The sequence below is a fragment of the Anthonomus grandis genome, chromosome 12, assembly GCF_022605725.1.
Source record: "Anthonomus grandis grandis chromosome 12, icAntGran1.3, whole genome shotgun sequence".
Classification (NCBI taxonomy): Eukaryota; Metazoa; Arthropoda; class Insecta; order Coleoptera; family Curculionidae; genus Anthonomus; species Anthonomus grandis.
Genome location: NC_065557.1, coordinates 26,928,392 through 26,949,279, shown reverse-complemented (window position 1 = coordinate 26,949,279; position 20,888 = coordinate 26,928,392). Strand labels below are relative to the sequence as shown.

General features: G+C 32.8%; 1 protein-coding gene across 4 annotated transcripts in view; it reads right to left on the bottom strand.

The window, feature by feature from the left end:
• LOC126743430 (dmX-like protein 2) overlaps window positions 1-20,888 on the bottom strand; it is a 141,821-nt gene that overhangs the window by 59,385 nt on the left and 61,548 nt on the right. For all 4 annotated transcript variants that reach the window (XM_050450528.1, XM_050450529.1, XM_050450530.1 and 1 more), the window contains 6 exons: window positions 14,001-14,447; window positions 12,988-13,274; window positions 7,300-7,722; window positions 2,074-2,244; window positions 1,770-1,991; window positions 1,434-1,676 (listed from right to left, as the gene is read on the bottom strand). In XM_050450528.1, the coding sequence (XP_050306485.1) occupies window positions 1,434-1,676; window positions 1,770-1,991; window positions 2,074-2,244; window positions 7,300-7,722; window positions 12,988-13,274; window positions 14,001-14,447 (1,793 nt within the window). The remainder of the gene's footprint in view (window positions 1-1,433; window positions 1,677-1,769; window positions 1,992-2,073; window positions 2,245-7,299; window positions 7,723-12,987; window positions 13,275-14,000; window positions 14,448-20,888) is intronic.

Here is a 20,888-nt window from a genome sequence, read left to right as displayed (position 1 = left end):
AAGAGGTAACACAATCCGTTAATAACTAGGTATGTAATGGATAAAAAAATTGTAGATACCTATTTTTAAAATATATTTGTGCCACCTGGAGAGAATTTTCATTATATCTTATGCAGCAAACTAGCTTGTCGCATTTTTCAAAATTTTCGTAATTTCTTTGTGCTGCCATTCTGAATCTGAATAAATGCAAATGGCACTGCACAACTAGAAAGACACTTTTTTTTACAATTGATAATTTTTTAATTATCTGTCATTCTGTCGGAGATGCACGACCATGGCCTACTATTAAAATTAAAATAATAGGTAATTATTTTACGAAAATTATCTCTTATTTATTTAAAAATAATTATTTACATGTTATATAATAATTATTTCACATATTTATTTATATTTTTAAAAAGGAAAAAATAAGGCATTCAACATTTTCAAAATCACTCTGTACATTAAAAACTATGACAGCTGTCAAACTTTTGACAATGGCATATTTCGCTTCATGAAAAAGTAGCACAGTAATGCGAAAACCGCAAACCTCTATATCCCATAGCAACCGCGATAACCTACGTGTCCAAATTTGGACACCATTTACTTGAGCAAAAATCAAATTTCTCAGTAACAAAGTGATTTCTAAAAAAACACACTTATGGAAAAATTAAAACAAGATCAAAGCACGATTAGAATATTTTAGGACATTTAAGGAATTCGGGACCTACAATGTGTCCATCCTAAACAACCCTCCTGTACAAATTTTCACTTCTCTAATGTACAGTGTCCAAATAAAATGGTATTCCTTTTAATAAAAATCGTTAATTAGACCCATTTGTCGGGGCATCCTGTATCACGTCTTAGCGTTATTTAATAAGGCGTTTTAAACAAAAAATCAACGATAGCTAATACAGGCTGGCCCGACAAATGACTCTAAATAATGATTTTTATTAAAATGAATACCATTTTAGTCGGACATCCTGTACATTAAGGGGGAAAAATTTATATAGGAGGGTTTTTGGTGATGCTGATAAAGATTACGTTGTCAATTTTTCTTCTAAAATTATGTTTTTTTGAAATTTGATCCTCTTTAAAGCCCCATAATTACTCAAAAGTAAGACCCTGGAACTAATTTGACATATCCTCAAAAAGTGTTTGTCGAGTCCTATCACATTTTATAGGAGATACTTTATGGAAGACACATTATATATTTGTGAGCACTTTTTTTCTTATTTTGCTTCAAGGATCATTCCCTTAATTTTCTGTATATAATTTTGTGGATTATCATAAAAAATTATCTTTTTATAAAATGAAATGTTTAAGTGGCAATATGATGTTTTTTTTTTAGATAAGTTAATTCACCATAAAAGATATTTAAATAAAATTATGTATGATTTATGGTTTCCTTGTTTACTTTGTCATTTTTACAGTTATTAATATAAATATTCTACCTCTAAGCCAACGTTTCCGTTTGGCTGCCCTCTGAACCTTGGCTTCAAAATCCAATTTTTCTTGAACCAAAATCTCATGTAAAGTAGGTTTGGGGTTACATTCCACAACCTGGTTTTCGGGTTCGGGCGAAGCTTCTAAGTCAGATGATTCAATGAGATCCCCAGCAGTATAGTTGCAAAGCTCACGTAAAGCTTCCACTTCTTTTTCTAACCAAAGATATAGTTGATATCGAAGTTGGCCACCTATAGAATTAAAAACCATAAAACAAAAAAAATAAATAAAATAAATTTTGAAAAATAAACACCATGAAGGCATAATATAACACTTTTAAATACCATCAACTTCAAATCCTGTAGCAAGGGTTGATAGTTCTTCCATAAGAATTTTCAGACAAGCTATGAATTTGAGCTGTTGAGCCATAATATCTACTTGGTTTTGAGCCTCTTCTTCTCGTTCCTCTTCCAATGTTTGTTCTTTAATTAATGTTTCTGGTTTCTCTTCTTTGTTTCCACCTATTTTCATTGAAAGACCTCCAGAATCATCAGATTCACTTCCTCCTAAAAAAATTAGAAATTTAATTGAAGAAAACTACAAAAACTATATAGAAAAAATTTCAAAAAGACATAAAAAATTATATACCTTCATCGTCGCTCCATTTTAATTCTAAATCATCAGTTTTAATTCCAGAATTAACTGGTGCGCTCCAATCAAAATCTGTGACACTTTGGGATGGCGTTTTTTCATCCCATGATATTATACCTGTAGCAATTTCTTGGATAGCTTCGCTATTTTGACTCTTAGTAACAGATACTAAAAATGAATATAAAATTATAATAAATAAGTATCATTGATACTGCATGCTTTACTGAAAATTGTAATCTTTATTTTGAATAAAAACATTGCACAGCACATAATGGATATAATTTAAAAAACTAAGGGTTGTTATAAGTTTCATTAAAGTTAATATAAAAACCCTAAAAACTTTTACCGGAAATATGAAGGGCTTTCTTTTTACTATAAAATAGTTCATAGCATTAAGTATTTAGCCATCATAAAATGTAATATAAAGTACCATATTCCAGGAAAGAAAGATATACCTTAATAGTTTAGCTATTTGACAGCGTGCATGCGGTAGTTAAAAAAAAATTAAATATATTCTGATACAGTGAAGGAGAATCCAACTACAAATATTGGAATAATAACAAATAATAAACAAAACTAATCCTGGAGTTTCTGATTCTGAAGATGTAACTTATTTAGGAATATGTAGATATTATGAAAAAGATATCTAATAACGGGCAAAATTATCAAATTTTTATAATTTATTTAAATTTTTTAAATATTTATTAAAGCTTTTAATTCACCCTAGCTAGTTTCCACAAAATAAAATGTCAAAATTACCCAGTATTCAAAACCTTGGGCTAATTTTCTTACTTGTTATGAAGTTTTTTAACAACAATTTGTTATGGCCTGGTCTCGTTCATAATGTTTTATAAAAAATATAATAATAAAACCAAGATTAGATTAAAAATGTATAAAAATTTCTTGTAGTATAATATATCTATTGAACTTTTAATGATCAAATCATAACTTTTTAAGCAATTTATTTCCACTGCAACCAAATTGAATCTTTCTATCATATTCTTATAATAAACATATTAATTGTACTATTTTTCATTTCACTGGAAATTGTTCAACAGAATAGTAGAAATATCAAAAATAGCCCAAAAATGCAGCATCCTGCTCTAGTAACTTTTCTTGTATATATTTGGTGTGTCTGTGATTTTTCATATATCCATATAAAGTATTAGTAGTCTCTCCTTAATCTGACTATGTCTATCTAATCCATTCTCCATTAAAGCGGTTTTATTTTGCTTTGTTTCCCTTTGTGTTTGGAGCTCGTTTTGGAAGCTTAAACAAATTATTCATGATATCTTATTCATTAAAATATTGTTTCTCGATTCTTTTACTGGTCTTTGAACACTTAAACTTGTATTCTGGAGGTTATAATTATCATGGTCACATGTATTTAGAATTTTTGAAAATTTCGCCCTTTAAAGGGGAGAAAAATGGTTTCTTTAAGATTAAACCCACTGCGTAAGATTCTCTGACATGATTAATTGGCAACTCTTATTGGTCTGTATAATTTCTCTTTAATGCTATTTTAAGAGAGAATACATTTCTTTTGGGTTTTTTTATTAGTCTTTTTGAGTTTTCTTTGCATTTATCCTGACCTCCGGTTTACTCTTTCGGCGACTCTTTTGTTTTCTGGGATTCTCATCAGTGTATCAGCTGTTTTTCCAACTTTGACAATTGATTAAGGCCGTCTTACCCGTTGACGTTTATAATTAACAGTCAAATATTTTAAGAAATCCTCTTCAGGAGAGTCCAACTAGAAAGTACAGCATTGCCAGATTGTGAAGCTATTTTCCTTTGATTCATTCCTTAAATATTATTTTAGTACATGAAGATTTAAGTTTAAAGGGTCTATTTTGTTATAAGTTGATAAGTGTTCGTAAGTTTATTATTTGCCTCTGCGGCAACCATATAAAATGGAATCAAATTTTTAGATTCACACCACCATTCTATGCGATTTTTTAAAATCCTTTCAAGAGTTTTCGTTAGGCAATAGGTAAGAGTGATAGGACTATATTCTTCTGGTTTACCTGATTTATTGATTGGAATGACAACTTGGAATGGAAGATTCTTTCGTCCCCTTTAATTATAATGTTATTTTTAAGAAATTTAACAGCATGCTCTAAATGATATTTTCAGGGCCAGGGCTAGTGTCTCTATATTTTTTAATATTGAAGTTACATTCTGAAATTGTGATTAAATTAGTTAAATAGTAATTTTTTTCCGCCTGTTCCTTAGCAATATGTTAATATACTGAAGTTGGTGCGTCTCTATCTAAAATCTCGTTAGCAGTTTCTTTAGTTATTGGAACTTGATTACTACTATTTAAGGATTCTCTAATATAGTTGACTCAATTCCAAACTATTGATGGTGAACTTTGCGCGTTTATACACTACTACAACAATATTTCCAACTTTCTTTAGCTTTATTCTTAAATAGCAATTTGCATCTGGCTATTATTCTTTTATATGCGATAAAGTTTTTTAAATTAATATTTTTTCGGTAAAAATTAAAATGTTTTTTGCGATCTTCAGACAGATATTCTTCGTCCCACCAAGGAACATAATATTTTTTTGAAATATGCTTTCTTTTTGACGAAAAGGTTATCCTCAATTTCGGCAATAATTTTGTAATAATTTCAAGAATTTCGTATGCCTTCGTATACATACATGGTAAATATGAGATTTTAAAATAAATGTCCCTTTTAGAGGCATTCCAATCGGCCCGACTAAGATTCCATCCCAAATGAATTAAGGGTACCTTATGATGATCACAAGAGTCTTATAATTTAACTTATTCACTGTAAAATCTATCAGCAATTACTTTTTCTCCTATGAGTAATTTATTTTCATTTCATCGCAAAATACATATTCTGTTTCAGTCGACTGAAAAATGATGCGAACCATATGAATCATTGAGTACCTCCGAAAATGAGTTATGGATGAAATTGAAATTAAATAATGGAAATATCTATAGCTGAATTGTTTATTTTTGGGCTTCCCAATCTTTGTTGGCTATCCCTCGTTTCTGATAATTAAATTTTGAAAATTTTCGAGGGAGTTAATAAAAGTTGTGCCATAATTATTAGAATTATAGCCCCAAACCACATGATGTGCATTAAAGTCTCCTCCATTGATGCAGTAATCTTTCATTTGTGAAAATATTTTTCCGTAATCCGGTATGTCGAAACTAAAAATATTTCTTTATTGTTATAGTGTAGGTTAATTCCACATATTTCTAAGCTTTCTATTAGTAATATTTAGAACATTTATAACTTTGTACGGTATTGGGTTTTTAACAAAAATAGCGACACCACATTTTCCCTGTATCCTGTCTTTTCTAATGATATTATATCCTTTAAAAGAAATACAGTATTCAGGCTTATACCATTAACATTTCTATCAACAATAAGATTTTTTTAGTAAATTCAGACTTGAATAAGCAGACCTAGCATTCCAGTAAATTATTTTAACTGTTTTTGTGTTTCCCATAAACTGTCAAAAAATTTAACCAGAAAATTGTCCAAAACATCAATAACTTGCCTAATAATTTCAGAAAAATTAGGAATATTATGCGAGTTTAACGATTAACTAAGGATGTTCTTCCTATTTTTTTAAATTTTGTCTTTTAATTGTTGAATATCTGTGTTAAGTTTTGTTGAATTTTTCTCAAATATAATAATTTTATCAATCTTCATCGCATTCCTCGTAAGTCCTAGTAATGCGTTACGAAGCCGTTGTACATTTTAAAACAGTATTTGTGGATTAATTTTTTAAAGAGCTTCTTTTATCTGCTCTTTCATATTTTTTGGTGTGGTCGGAGGTGACTTAAAAACCAAAATCTTACACATATCCTTACAAGAAAAAACACGGCGCTGTCAAATCTGGGGATCGTGGTCACTCGATAGAACTACCCCTTCCTATCCATCAGTTATGAAAATTATTATTTAAAAATTGTCTAACCCCACAGTGGAAATATGGCGGTGTTTTATTCATTTGCAGCCACATAGCTCTTTGAAGGCGTAGAGGAATGTTGTCCCATAATACTGGAAAATCATTATTTAAGAACTCCAGAAATCTTGTTCCATTTAAATTTGCATTAAAAAAATGTGGACCAATTACAAAGCCACCCATTATTTCTCCCCATACATTAACACACTATTTATGTTGATTATGGACGACTCTTAAACGCACGCGGATTGGAATCGGAGCAATGATAAAAATTATGTCTTTTAAAAGAGCCATTATTGTGAAAACTGCATTCATCGGTAAATAGAATGTAAAAAAATTACTTTACGCACGGTAGTAGAAAAATAATTTTAAAGGATGCTTCTGGAACGCCTCTGATATTCCCATTTCTTTTTTAGTTTTTTTTTATAGTTTATCCAAAATATCACGTGTCATATGTCGTGCATAATCCTGTTTATCGAATAATATGAATAACAAAATATTTTATTTATATCTAACTGAGGTAACTAAAATAATATTATTAAATAGATATATTCTTAAATATTTACAGTAATGTTGAAGAAGTAGTCCATACTTGTAGTGGAGTTAATATGTCAAAGGGTAACTAAAATAGTTTCGGTCATCCTCCACTAAATTTATTAGAAAAACCATCTATCCTACATGTTCCTTTGATTTACTGTAATGATCTAGAATTTTATCTCAGATATTTTATTAATTTTTAATGTTTTTAATTTATTTATATTTATTATCCCTACAACTATACTTATATCTCAAGACTGTAATTTAAACTAAGCAATTTACCAAATAATAATTATTATTTTAAAATTTAAGTTCAGAACAAAAGGTTAAGTATTATTTGATTTTGGCAAAAAAAACTATATTTTTCCAAAAAATAATATAAAAGAGCAATAAATTTAAACAAGTATAATAGGTATAGTGCCACGTTTTTCCATAGCAATCAAAAACTAAATGCATTTGAACCATTTTGCACCGGTATCCCCCATACCATAATTTATGCACTCGTAAAAAGATGATTGACGTCAACGGCTTGTTATCTCATTTTGTCAAAGAGCCTACGCGGAGTGATTTAATTTATATAGAATATTTTGTAGAATTTGTTGCAGATGACATAAATCAATTTTTTTTTGATCCACTGATTCATTTGCTTCGGCTTAACCTACTTCTACAACAACCTCAGGGGATATACTATAAAATACTATATATTTTTACCTAGTAAACAAATAGTTTTTAAGATACTTACATGGTGTGGTTCGAAGCCTCTCTGGTACAATATGTGGTAGTTTAGAAAGAACTTCCAAAGCTAAAGCCGGACATCCGGCTCTAAAATGTCCATGAGCAGTTGCAAAATACAGCTGTCTTTCCAATGGCGTGATATAATCTTCAGCGATAATCTGTTTGCCATCCTTCCATACTTTCCGCTGCCCCCTAGTAGTAAGATGCTGGCGTACCAACAAAGGATGTGTTCTTAAATAAACGTAAAAGTTAAAGACATTTGGGTCAGCCTCTTTAGTTTCTCTTATTTCTTCATCATGGGATGGATGTTGAGTCCCTGCGTTTCCTATTAGGAGAGTACTGAGGGCGGCTTGGTAATCTTTTAGTGCCCATAAAGCCATTGACCTTAAGAAGGGGTCTGGATGAGCCCGAGTTAGGTCTTCATTTTCACCTAATAAGAAAATTGTGGAGTTAAAACAAAAGCTACCAAAATATTTTAGTATTATTAAATTACTAAGAGATTGCTAGCAGAAAATTATTTGTTATGATATTGTTTTAGAAAAGTCCAGCATGAAGCTTATAACGTATGTGATGTAAACCCACATCATTTGACCTATTCAGTTATTATGTTAAATAAAATAAAAACAAGAATTTATAGAATTGGAATTATTATATGAAAAAAATATTAATTAAGTAACAACCTATATACCAGATTTGTTTTTTTTTTACTAAAGAGCAAATAAATTATAGCTTTTCCTTTATCCTGGGTCAACCGGTATAATAAGGAAATACAATTATTAAATTACTTTAAAAAATTTTAGGTATTTAAGAAAATTAAACAATAAAAGAATTGAAGTAAATTAGGGCTAGAATTTAAATCCAGCAATAAATCAAAATATATCACAAACTGTACTGCACGCGTTATACTATAAATAAAGAGAAAACAGATTAGGCTAATTATTATTAAAGAGTAGCTAAAAAACAAAGTACTTTATCCTAACAATTAAATTATATCTTTAAGCCTGCAATTCATTCTTCCTAAAGAATGCTTTACCTAAAACGTCTTAACTTTTCTTTTAAAATATTTTTTTCTTTTAAAGACTTGTGAATTTGGTCGGTGGACAGCCAAAAAGGTTCTTATGCATATAGAACTCATGATGGCCCCATGATACCTGTTTAGTGTCGCAAAAGTTCTACATTTGGCAGATTCTGGCAGTTTCGAGAATTCCAATCTAGCAAGAAACTCCGCTTCCTGATTACCAGCATTTCCTAAGTGGCTAGGCTTTTAGACAAGCTGAACCTTACAACTCTTCTTCACCAGATCCTCTATGAACTTTGTACACTCAAGTACAAGCATGGATCTGACCTCTTTTGCAGTTATAGCTCTAATGGCGGGCCTACTATCCAGGTGGACTAGAACGACTGTGTTACGGTTATCAGAATCCAAAATATTTTGCCGGCATTTTAACATAATAATATATTTTAGTTTGCAAGAAATTAGCGGGTTTCTCCAACGAGTATGCCTTGCTGGTATATGGAGCCCTCTGGACTGCTCATTGCACTCTGCTGCACTCCCGCCAAATTCTGGCGGCGTCTGTTGAACAGGTGATCATCCTATTTGCTATTGCAGGTCTATTAACTCTGTCTGCCCTATGGGTCACGAAGCCCTTATAAGTCGACTATTGCTGGTTCCATATCGTCACTCCCTAAAGAAAGCCAGAGAAACAGTAGAGGGTGTGCCAAAGTTACGTCTCCTTGTGTAAAATAGGAGCTCTGTATACTTGGGTTTAATGATTGGCTTTATTTTCCAGGCAAAGGACTACCATGTCATCAGCGTTGGATTGCGTGTACAGGTTTTCCCTGTTATCTCGTCCCTGTAGCCAGCCCTTAACCCCCATCGCTTTAACAGCCCCATTATTAAGCTCCACAAATACAGAGCGTTGCGAGAGTATGGTCTAAATATATCTGATCAGACAGGGTCCACAGCCACGAATTTCGAGTGCTCGGTGGATTGCTGGGAAGGAGGTATTGTCAAACACATCTTCAGTATCCAAAAAAGTATTAAGACCTAACTTTTTAATTCCCAGTAGATCGTAAAGGCAAGAGTTTTTGATTAGAACTAATTTGGATGAATTTAAAACGATATGAGACAAAAAGCGTAGCATCGTAGAGACAGTGATTCGGGTTTTTAAAGTAAAAATTTACAGTAAACTAAATAATCGCTTAAACAGCGTCAGGAGGAATTCAAATCGCTTAAATGTGATTTTAATAATGGAAACAAAACAAATTTACCTAAATTTACCTAAGAGCTGATTGTACTCTTGATCATAATTATAGCCTTACAGAGAAATATGAAACATAAGGATACTTTGCTATCGGTGGAACACAACAGTTTACATTTCAAAGAGAGAAGTTTAGTTTTAACAATTATATAAATCGGATCGAGTCGCACAGACATATAATTTTATAGAGCTCATGTAACGCGAGTGAACACTACAATACGCCACCAGATTCTTGGAAGATCGCATGACCCAAAGTTAACATATTATTGTACGCATTGTTGACATTTTTTGTCTAACTGAAATATTTTTTACAATTAATTACTTTTAGTTTATAAAAAATAAAAGATTAGCATACGCCAATGAAGCGGTGATATTTACTTCTTGTCCCATTCACGCCCCACAAAGGCAGATGTCATTATTGGCCAGTATTAACTCTAATAAAATGTGAAACCAAATATGCAAAAAAAACATATTTTCCAATAAAATTAACTATTTAAAATCGTATCACCAATATCTTATGACATTAGGCATTCCCAATCAGATCATTAACCTTAATAGAGAACCTGTACAAGAAAGACATGTTCTAACAAGTAGAAACAAGAAATATACTGGGTGACAACGATATTAATAGCCAAGTGATAACTCAAAAAAATGTATACACTTCTGAAATTTGGCAATGTTTTATGGTTAAGAGGTGGCTATTGACATATCAAATAATTAAATACCACTTCCTGTTTGACCGAAAACAATTTAAACTTTTTTAACGAGAACAGTGAAAATCAATATGCCACTAGTCGAACTAATATTTTTCCTAAAAAATGCCTCCTTTCGAGGGATGACGTGCATATGTTTTTCGTTTTATAGGGTGTTGAAACTATTTCTTTTTTAAAAGAAGAGACAGTATCTTAGAATCTGTTAGATAGAAGAGAAATTCGGTGTACTTTTATTATTTGGTATGTTTTAACTCCCTCTACGCACATTTAAGGGTGAAAATAATTAAAGGGCGTTTAATTCATTACCAAGTTTAATAAAGAAAAAACTTATTACTAATATATTATTTTCGAAATAAATGCATTTTTGTATTAAATTACGCGTGAACAAACTATTAATTAGAGTTTTGCAAAATAGAATTTGCTTAGGATAGAGATGACACTATCACAAATAAGACCTGTTAAAATGCAGTAATAATATAAGTGTTTTTAATTTACGTAAAGTTCGTGTTCTTCTGTTATTTTTGTTTCAGAATGTTAATGTTCAGATCCGAAACATGTAATGCGAGTGTATTAAAAAATTGTAGTCGACGAGCAGCAGCGCAGCGTTATTTCAATCTGAATTCGGTTAGAAGGTAATCAAACCATGAAACATTTAAAGCATTGTAAGAAAATTAGACGAAACGGAGGCATTTCGTTCAAAAAATATACATGCGGGAAGATCCAATGGTAATTGGAGCGGATATGTATTAATGCAACCATTGGTGTAAGCAAATATTCGATGTCCAAGTATTATGCGACAAGAAAACCCTATTCGTATCACTTACTTTCTTGCAATAGAATTTTATTTACGGACAAAATCCCGTTTACCAGGCAAGGCGTTTTAGTTGGCGTAATAATCATATCTATTCGGTAAAAAATCCTTTCGAAAACACTTTTTTTAACACGAGTTTTCTATCATAATTTGTACGGTAACGTGTACTGATTTCTAATTTCCTATATGTACGTCATTTTGGTTTTATTGCAACTTAATTTGCAAATATATGTAATAGCTTGTGACTACACCTTGAATTAGTGGGAATGTATAATTTAATTTAAAAAACTTTCAAAAAAAGTAATTTCATGACCAAAACATCATCTGTTTGCCATAAATGATTACACGTTTTTTTTATGTGATGTCGCTTGAGAATAGCTCCTTTCAATATTAAACAGCCTAGATGTTCACAGTGTGAAAAGACTGTTAGGGACGATTCTCCATCAATATCATGTCGTACATTTTTTTCTCAAAAGAATACACTATTTAGCTTTTTTATAATAATTGCTTTGAAATTGAATTCTGAATTAACAATGTAGATTAGTGCATTTCCTATTTGAATAAAGTTTTTTTTTTAAACGAGTTGAGTTAAAACTCTCTAAACGTATATAGGAATAAAATACGGTCCGTTGTTATCGGATATTGACACGAAAAAAATTACCCCTCTCGACAATAAAAGCCAAGTAGACTTAATTTACAGTGACTTTTGAAAAGCTCTTTACCAAATTGATTAATATATTTAACTGAAATAGGTATCTAGTCAATTTATTTTTCCTACAAACTGGTCCAAATAGCTGCTAGATAGACGGCAACCTGTCGAATTTGAGGGTTTCATATCTGAACGATTTATCCTGACATCTAAATATGGACCTGAAGCAATTTTTATTTAAAAAGTTTGTTAACGATCTTATTTCACAGGTAAATTGGAAAAAGCTGTTAACCTATGTTGACAATTTAAAGGTCTTCCGTCGAGTTTATACAGTGTGCGGTTTTTCAGGCTAACACTGATGCTCTTAGTCAATGGTGATAGTGTCGCGATGAAGAAACACAAGGTGTCCTACTCACAACAAACCTAAACCTAGTCAATGGTGAATATATTTATTATTATGCAGTACAGTGGTGCATCAACAAAATTTACCACAAGTAAGAAATTACTTAGATGTTGTTTATCTGCATAAATGGATTGGTAGAGAATATCCATGTCCTACCCGTATTCCCCTTTTTCATTTCTAAGGACTACTTGAAATTACTTGTCTATAAAAACGAATAACCGCCAGGTATTGTGGCAATAGATTGTAGAAGATAGTCAATACTATCATTACCTAAAAATATTCATTATTTCAAGTCAGCCAAAAATTTAAACAAAAGATGGGTCAAGTTAGACCATGGGCTTTTTTAACTTTAACAGTGTTAATTACATTTAGATTAGATATTCATGCGCATTAAGTTGCGTTTTTGGGAAAACTGTATATTTTAGAAATTAAAGTATTGTACTAGTTTTGATTAAAGTTTAATGCTGTGTTAGTATTTTTACTCGCAAATTCGCGTTAAAGTCATAAGAGTTATGGCCATTTTAATCAACATTGTTGTAATATGTGACGCCATATAGTGCTACATAAATATTATATCCATGCTTATAATCCCAAATACTAGAGTACACCAAATTTCTACTTATCTATATACCCTTGAAAAAATTAGTTTTAACACCCTGTAGAATAAAAATGAAATAATATTTTGCTACGCTATATTAAGATCAAGCACTTTTTTTATGTGAAGTATCATACATTAACAATTATTTCGATAAATTACTATCACTATCTCAGGCAACCTGTCGCTTCTCTATGAATTGATTTCTTTTATTATTTTTATTTCTAACAACATTACTAACATCTACATAAAGCTTTACCTACCATTTTCATCACATCCCAATATCTCTTTATAAAGCAATTTTTTAAGACTTTCCCCATCTCCTTCATAGAGTCTGGTTATGATAATTGCCATTTGAATATCCTCGATTTTATGAATGCATATTTCAACTGCGTCCTTGAGATTTCCTGCGAGCAGGAAGAATGCCGCTGCATGTTCGAATCTTTGTTTTCCTAATAAGGCATAAGCATTTTTGAGCGCCGCCTTTCGCCATCTGTCTTCGGTGAAATTATTGGAGAAAAAATCAGTCATTCTTTGGTCTCGCTTAGATCTGAAATACAAGTATTAACTATATAAAATACACGGGTTGGTCAGGTGATACATCTATAAGATATTGCTCGTGATAAACAGAAACATACTTGCAATTTAGGCGAGAAATATTTTTAAGATTTTAATGAGGGGTTTGAGATTTTAAAATCACGTTATTATAAATATTGTTGACACAATATATTCTATTGCATGAACTAATATAAACATCAAGTCTTATATTTAAGTAACATAGACTATTTTTTCAGAAAAGAATGGTATTGTAAATATTATATTTTTTTTATAATCAAGTAGTATTTGACGAAAATTGATCATGCCAGAACTATGATTAATTTTGCTCTACATCTTTAAATAACATGAGACATTTTTTTTTAATTTTTAATAAACAAACTAAACGGTCAGTAATAATTCTAGCAAGACATATAAAAGTAAAGAAAAAAAAAATTAAGAGGCTAATTATTGAGATGTTATGATGCTCTTTGATAAATTTAAACAATTTTTTAAACAGAATGCCCATATTAAATTAGGACAAAGTTGCGTAATTTCATTTATAATTTAACTAAAAATATTTATTTTTAAAATACCGTTTGAAATCCTTAAAAAATCTAATCATTTCCGAAAATTTTTAAAAGAAACGAAATTTGTATTAGATGTAAAAAAAGTGACAAAGATTTTTCCAATTTTTTTTTTTTTCAGATATTGCACATCATTATATATTTTGTGAACTTACCTGTACAATCCCCACAGCAAGTTCTTCTTCCTCATTGCCAAATAATATAATGCCGCATCCATGGGATCTTGTTCCGCTTGGTAGGCTGCTTTAGCCATAATCTGAACACACTGCCTCAACAGATTTAAATTCCTAACCCACCAACCTACACCAAGTTCCCTTAGTTGAGTCCAAGTAGGCTCTCCTTTAGCGTAACTTGGTATAAGATTAAGTAATTCTTCTTGACTTTCAGAGTGGAAGGCCCAGGCCAGATTATTATTGCCCACGCCTTGTTTTTGAAATTGATTCCTCTGCACTAATGGTAAACATCTAAGTAAATAGTTGTAATGTTTCATGGCTAGTAAAAATCTTAAACCACAGTCGTCCAGGCTCTCGGTAAGGACTTCTTCATTTTGAGTTATAAGGTTTTCTTTTACCATGGCCGATTTTGCGGCGTCTATGGCAAACCTGAATTCAACAAATATTTAATATAATATATATGTACATAAGTTTGGCATTTTTTTGTTTAATTAAAAATATCCTTTGATATTAACTTAACATTAGACTTTTAAGTACGACAATTGTGGTTGTATTTTTTTTTAAATCATCAGAACCCATATTTTAAATAGTATGTAAAGTGCCCCTCTAAATCAGAAAACAAAAATATCTGTGGTTTTTTCCCATGTAAATCACTGGAATGCGATGTATATACAGGTTGGGGAATTGAAGATTACTTATTGTCCAAAATAATGGCAACATCGCTTCATCTCGCCGATGAGTCAGCCTCCGGTCATCTGATAGGTATTTGCTATTTTTATTTTTTTACAGAATAACAATAATATCGGCATGCCTCAATTTTTTATGGTGTGACTGCACGCTGCACTGTTTAATAAGTGATACTATTTTTTCTCTCAACTGAATGCTTATATTTCTTTCGATAGAGCTGAAATTATTAAATGGTTTTATGAAGGCGATTCGGTGGTATACAAAGGGTTTATTATCAACATTCGAAAATTCCTTGCCAAAGAACAATTTTAAATGGGATTTCGAGTTTGGAGACATTCTTTTGGACCTTTTTTTTAAGATTGGCATACATTCCATACTAAAATGCAAGGATCTTTCATCGAAAGGTTCAAGGAGCAAGAACGACTGAAAGAAATCATTTGTAGTGCCCTAGTGGTGGATTCAACACGGTCAAGTACAATTGTTGGAGAGAGCGCAATTGACCATAAAACTGTTACCAGTATTTGAAAAAAAACATGGACACAAATGTTTCAAATATTCCAAAATTCAGGAGATACTTTCCGAAGTGATGAGACTATTATAGAAGAAGTAAATGAAAATAAAAAATATTACAAAATAGTCTATTTTCACATAATTTTTTTCCCGTTATATGGGAAACACAATTCGTCCGTTGAGCGCACCTTTCAAGATCGCATGAGATGCATGCGTGCGCGTTGCCACATTTTGTCTTTAAGCCTGCTGATCCAATCTCCAACTGGTATGTAGCGTGTGTTATACACTGTCCATCCGGGCTAGCTTTTACTGCTCTTGCCGGTCTTTTAAGTAGATCCTTTGTCGAGATTAGGCGCCTTCTTTTTATAATTCTGGGTCGCATCTAGGTGTTTGGACTTGTGACTCACTCGTAGAATAGGAACCGACTGGTCGGGTTAAAGTTTGGTTGCTTGTATTTATGAGGTCTGGGTGAGATGTTATTGGACGCGAGCCTGCGAAGCAGACCACGCCCCCTCAGACCACGGAACTTTTGGCTGGTGAGAAAAGGTCGGGCGGAGGAGTGAACGTATCAGTCTTTATCGGTATTTTGGATGATGTTTAGGTTTTTGACGTTAGGTTTGGGTTTTATGTGGGGTTTTGTGGTTAATGCGGATGGGTTTTAGGATTTGAGCACCCAAGAAGGAAAAAAAAAACGGATAGTGTGGGGACTTAGATTTCGGCTCCCAAAAATAGTTTAAACGCCGGGTTTGAGTTTAGTTTTTCCAGTTTTGCCATCAGGGTGTCGATTTTTTTTCCAACATCCCTTCAGGCAAACTTAGAAGATTTAAAAGGCTCGTGTTATTGATTGAAAGCTCGGGACGTTTAATATGCGATTTTGTAGTGCCCTTTTTTTGTTTGTTTATGTTTTTTATGTTTGGATTTTTTGAGCAGCGCCAATAGCTCGCCGGATGGTCGCCACCACAATTGCAACACTCTGCCGGTGTTGCTCTGTCTTTTTCACACTCTGAATAGTGGTGTTCGCCCTTGCATTTATGGCAACGCGGCTTGGCGTTGCAATTTCTCATGACATGTCCGTATTCCTGGCAGCGATCACACTGCCCAATTTGCTTCCTGTTTTCTATTGTGTGAGTCCTTAAGCGCTCAACACGGACTCTAATACTTAATATGCTTAATTTCAAACACGGCCTCCTGCTCTTTCGGGACGAGGAACCTGATGAGGTCCGTGTGCCTTCCGCGACCTGGGCCGGTTTTAAACCAACCCAGCTCCTCAGGCTCGAACCCCATCATTCTGAGTTCCTCCTCCACTTCTTCCAGTTTGAAGTTCTGATCCAGTCCCTTCAGTATAACATTCAATTTTCTGTCCTGTTCAAGGAAGAAGGAATGGAATTCCATTCCCTCTTCCTTGAGTAGTTCTGTGAGTGCTCTGTGGTCTTTGGAAGATTTGGGGAAGAGCGCTAATCCCAATCTATCTTTTTGGACTTTTAAAATATTAATTTTGTTTTCACAAAATAATTTATATTTTGCGGCCCAGTTTTTAGTGTCTCTTAACACTACCTTGGGTACTTTAATGATGTTAGGGTCAACACTCTTCCCTTTACCCGCTAAGGAGAGGTTGTTTAGGGGCATGTATAAAGGGTCTCTTTTGAGAGTGGGATTTTCAATGGAGATTTGGATGGGTTTTGGGTCCGCCGATGGTGAGAGAACTGACTCCCTGTTTGTTTTTTTCCCAGGGTTAACCGGTTCCGAGGTCGGCATGTCACCGTCTTGTGAAGGCGGAGACATGCCCGCGTCTTCCCTGGTTCTTTTCTTTTTCTGTTCGCTTGTGTTTTTGTCGCTAGACAGCCCCCCCTGTACCGTCTAGCGCTCTTCGAGCTTGGCGTTTTTGTTAGTAAGGGCTATGATTTCGTTCTTTCTTCCCTCGAGTTTACAATTTAGGTCCGAGATCTGCTCATTAAGAGAATGGTTTTCTGAGATCAACTTATTTATCTTGTAGCCTGATAGTTGTAATTTCTCAGTTAGCTGAGAGTTTTGAAGTTTAACCTCGTATATCTCTTTTACATTACACTCAATCAGCAAATCTCTTTCCCGAATTATCTCCTCGAGTTTGCGTACTCTTTCCTCGCTTTGCCTCAGCTTCGCAGACTGGGGTGGTGCTTTGCCGGCTCCCAGGTCGGGGGTTTGCAGTGATTTTTAAGGTTTTGGACAATCTGGGGTCAGTTCAGGATTTTGTTTGGGGTTTTAGGAACTTTGAGGAGTCGTCCTGAGTCTTACTTCGCTCTCTCTCTAGTCTGCTTTTTGATTTACTATCCTCGCTTTTCGTGGACCTGTCCGTCTGGTATCCATCAGATAGGTCCATTTTGGTCTCGTCCTCTTTTTATTCCGACGTGGGTTTTGCCCCCCACTGACGATGAGGGGCGAGAAGACGTTTTTCTCCGCCGTTTGTTCTTGAGGCGTCTCTGGTTTGTGGATTGATGGGTGTATCGCACTGTTTGCTAATTATTTCCTCTGCTCAACTGCGTATGGCATCTACTGAGGTCGAATAACAACTAACTGCAACTATGTAGCGTGTGCTAGATGAATACTGTGATCAATATACATGCGGCCCTTAATTTTCCCCTCCCCCTCTTATCTTTTGAATGCGTTCAAATACAATTTTGAAATTCTGGCACACATTTAACGATATTAGTAGAGATATTTTTATTTTTTCCGATTCAAGCAAAATTATCAAAAACCAAACGTCTTTTAACATTTAATGAATGAATTTAGATACGATATTATTTTTACTCTATAGAATTCACATTCAGGAATGCATTTTGTTATGTCTCTTTATTATTTCATTTAGTTTTTTTTCTCTTTTACGATTGTTTGATATTTTAAAAATGGTTGCTTCTAGTGACTTTAATAAAGTACAAATTTTATATGTATGTTCTAAATTTCATGTCAGTATGCCATTTGGTTCAGGACCTATGGGAAAAAAACGATAAATCAAATAATACTTTGACACCCTGTATTTCAGTTACTATTAAAGTTAGGATTAGAAGACCAGTTGACCTTAATCACATTATTTTGACGTAAGAAATCTATTGTTGTTCTGCCCCATTACTTTCGGAACACCTTGTAGAATATTTAAAAAAACACACAGGTAGAGTAAAAAATCCGTTGCAAAGTTGGAATAATTTACCTTTGAATAATCTCTCTAGATGCATACTTAAAATAAAAATAAAATTTGGAAATGAACACATTCGTAATGAAACAGAAAAACTTGAATATTTGATTTATTTGTAAGTGGTACACAATCACCTTTATGTCATATACTAATCGTTGATATTTAAAATTTTAAAATAACTTATTGATAGGACTGTCACTGTTTTCGGTTTAAAAAACCCTTAAAAATATAAGAAAAACACCCTCCTCATAAATTTTAAAGATTTTTTTCATTCATTCATTCGCCTACGGTCATGCGACAAATTTCTCCTTTAATAAATAATCGTTTTACACACTTGTAACATAACTTTGTTGGACTTTACTTGGACCACAACAACAAAGTAAACCAACTTTACATGTAACACACCGTAGATTGTGTTATACGTCAACTTAATAATTTAATTTAATTTGTCCAAATACCGACGAATTTATTTATTTTTTTAATAAATTTAGAATTGCAAAAACTAGTACAGATAGATATTACTTTTAAAGATATATTATACTCTATTTCAGAAGTGTATAGAGCAATAAACTGGGGAATTCCGTTCTGTTTGGCTACATTTCGTGGTAGTTCATAGGCGCAGGTACTTATAATATTTATGAATTTAATTTTCACGGATTAAATGCCTTTATTTTGAAAGAGATTAAATACTAAATAAATACTTTTAATCCTTTTGTATAGGTACCTATCTTTTAACGCTTTGTAACATGCAAAAATGGGGTCAGGTAATATATACAGACTATAAATACTTTTAAATCATATTTTAAACGTTAGTAGTCACTGCTACGCTGTAGTGTAATCACAATATTATTATCCCAATATTTAAAAAATGGAGGTATTCAGTCCAACGAAAAGATGTACTAAAAATTCTCCACTATCGCTGAGTGAAAAAGTTATTATTTTAAATGTACATGATTGCATAAAACACGATTACCCTAGTTTTACTGTGCAAGAAATTGTTGAAAAATGTTCTCAAATAAGTGGAATTGGAAAGTCCACCATTTTCAAATTGTTGCGGGAAAGAAAAGTAGCAGGTCAAGTGGAATCTCCCAAGCAAAAGCCAGGACGACCTACAAAAGTCCTTGATGAAAATGCTAAATGTATAATTCGAAGAAAAGTTCACTCTTTTTATTTTAAAAAGGAAATACCCACCCTAGACAAAATTTTAATGGAGCTTGGCCGAGATGACAGTATTCCGTTGATAAGTAGAAAACTTTTATGGAAAACTTTAAAAAATATGAATTTTGCCTGGGAAAAGCATAACCGCAAAGCACTTTTACTGGAGAGCGACGAAATTGTTTGTCTTATAATCACACTTCACAAAAAAGACTTATAATCACACATATTGGAAGCGAAGAGGGATTTTTAAAAGAAGGTCTGCTAACCTTTGAGTCGACTCGCACAGGAGATTACCATAAAGACATGAACTCAGACGTTTTCGAGGACTATTTTGGTGAAATGATAAAATTTCTTCCGGCTAATTCGGTGGTGGTTATGGATAACGCAAGCTATCATTACGCCAACTTCAAGTTGGAGAAAGCAAGAAATTATCGATTGGCTGACTGCAAAAGGTATTGCGTTTGAAGCAAATTTGATAAAAAAAGAACTGCTGGCAATAGCAAACTTACACAAAACTCGTTTCATGAAATACGTCGTGGAAGATATAGCCGAAAAATATAATATAACTGTACTGCGCTTACCGCCATATCATTGCGAACTAAATCCTATAGAACTAATATGGGCGCAGGTAAAAGGATTTGTAGCAAGACAAAACACGACTTTTAAAATGAAAGATGTTAAGCTACTGTTTGATCAAGCCATTACGGAAGCGACACCAGAGAATTGGCGAAAAGCAGTCCAGCATGTAATTAAGCAAGAGGACAAAATGTGGGATCTTGACAACCTCATCGATCAGACAGTCGATCCTTTAATTATAATGTCAAGAGGTGATGACAGTTCGTCAGATGACGAAGAAGACTACAATCTATTATAATTTAAAATTGTTATACACTGTTCAAAAAGTGCCAGATCCAAAAGTGACATTTTCAACTGTTTTACACTACATATTATGTTCAATAAATTTGTGAAAAAAATATAATATTCCATTTAAACAAAAGTAACTTTCTAAAATAAAATAGCATTTAAGTACATTAATTATAAGGTAAAAAACAAGTCCCAGTTGCACGCCTTTGGCGAACCGTTTTTAATGTTTATCAGTGGGTAACAATGGGCAAAACTCATAAATTGACCCAAAACCGGGTGGCACTACCTGCAATCAACGAAAAGAAAGAATTTTACATTGAAACTAATACCCAACTAAGGTAGTGGCATAAAATATTGGTGGATCACCAGGTACCACTTTTGCATACCTAATGAGGTTTTATTGCTCTACACACTTCTGAAATAGAGTATAGTATTAATAGTATCCATATAAAAAAACTATTAGTTATAAGACTTCTTATAATACT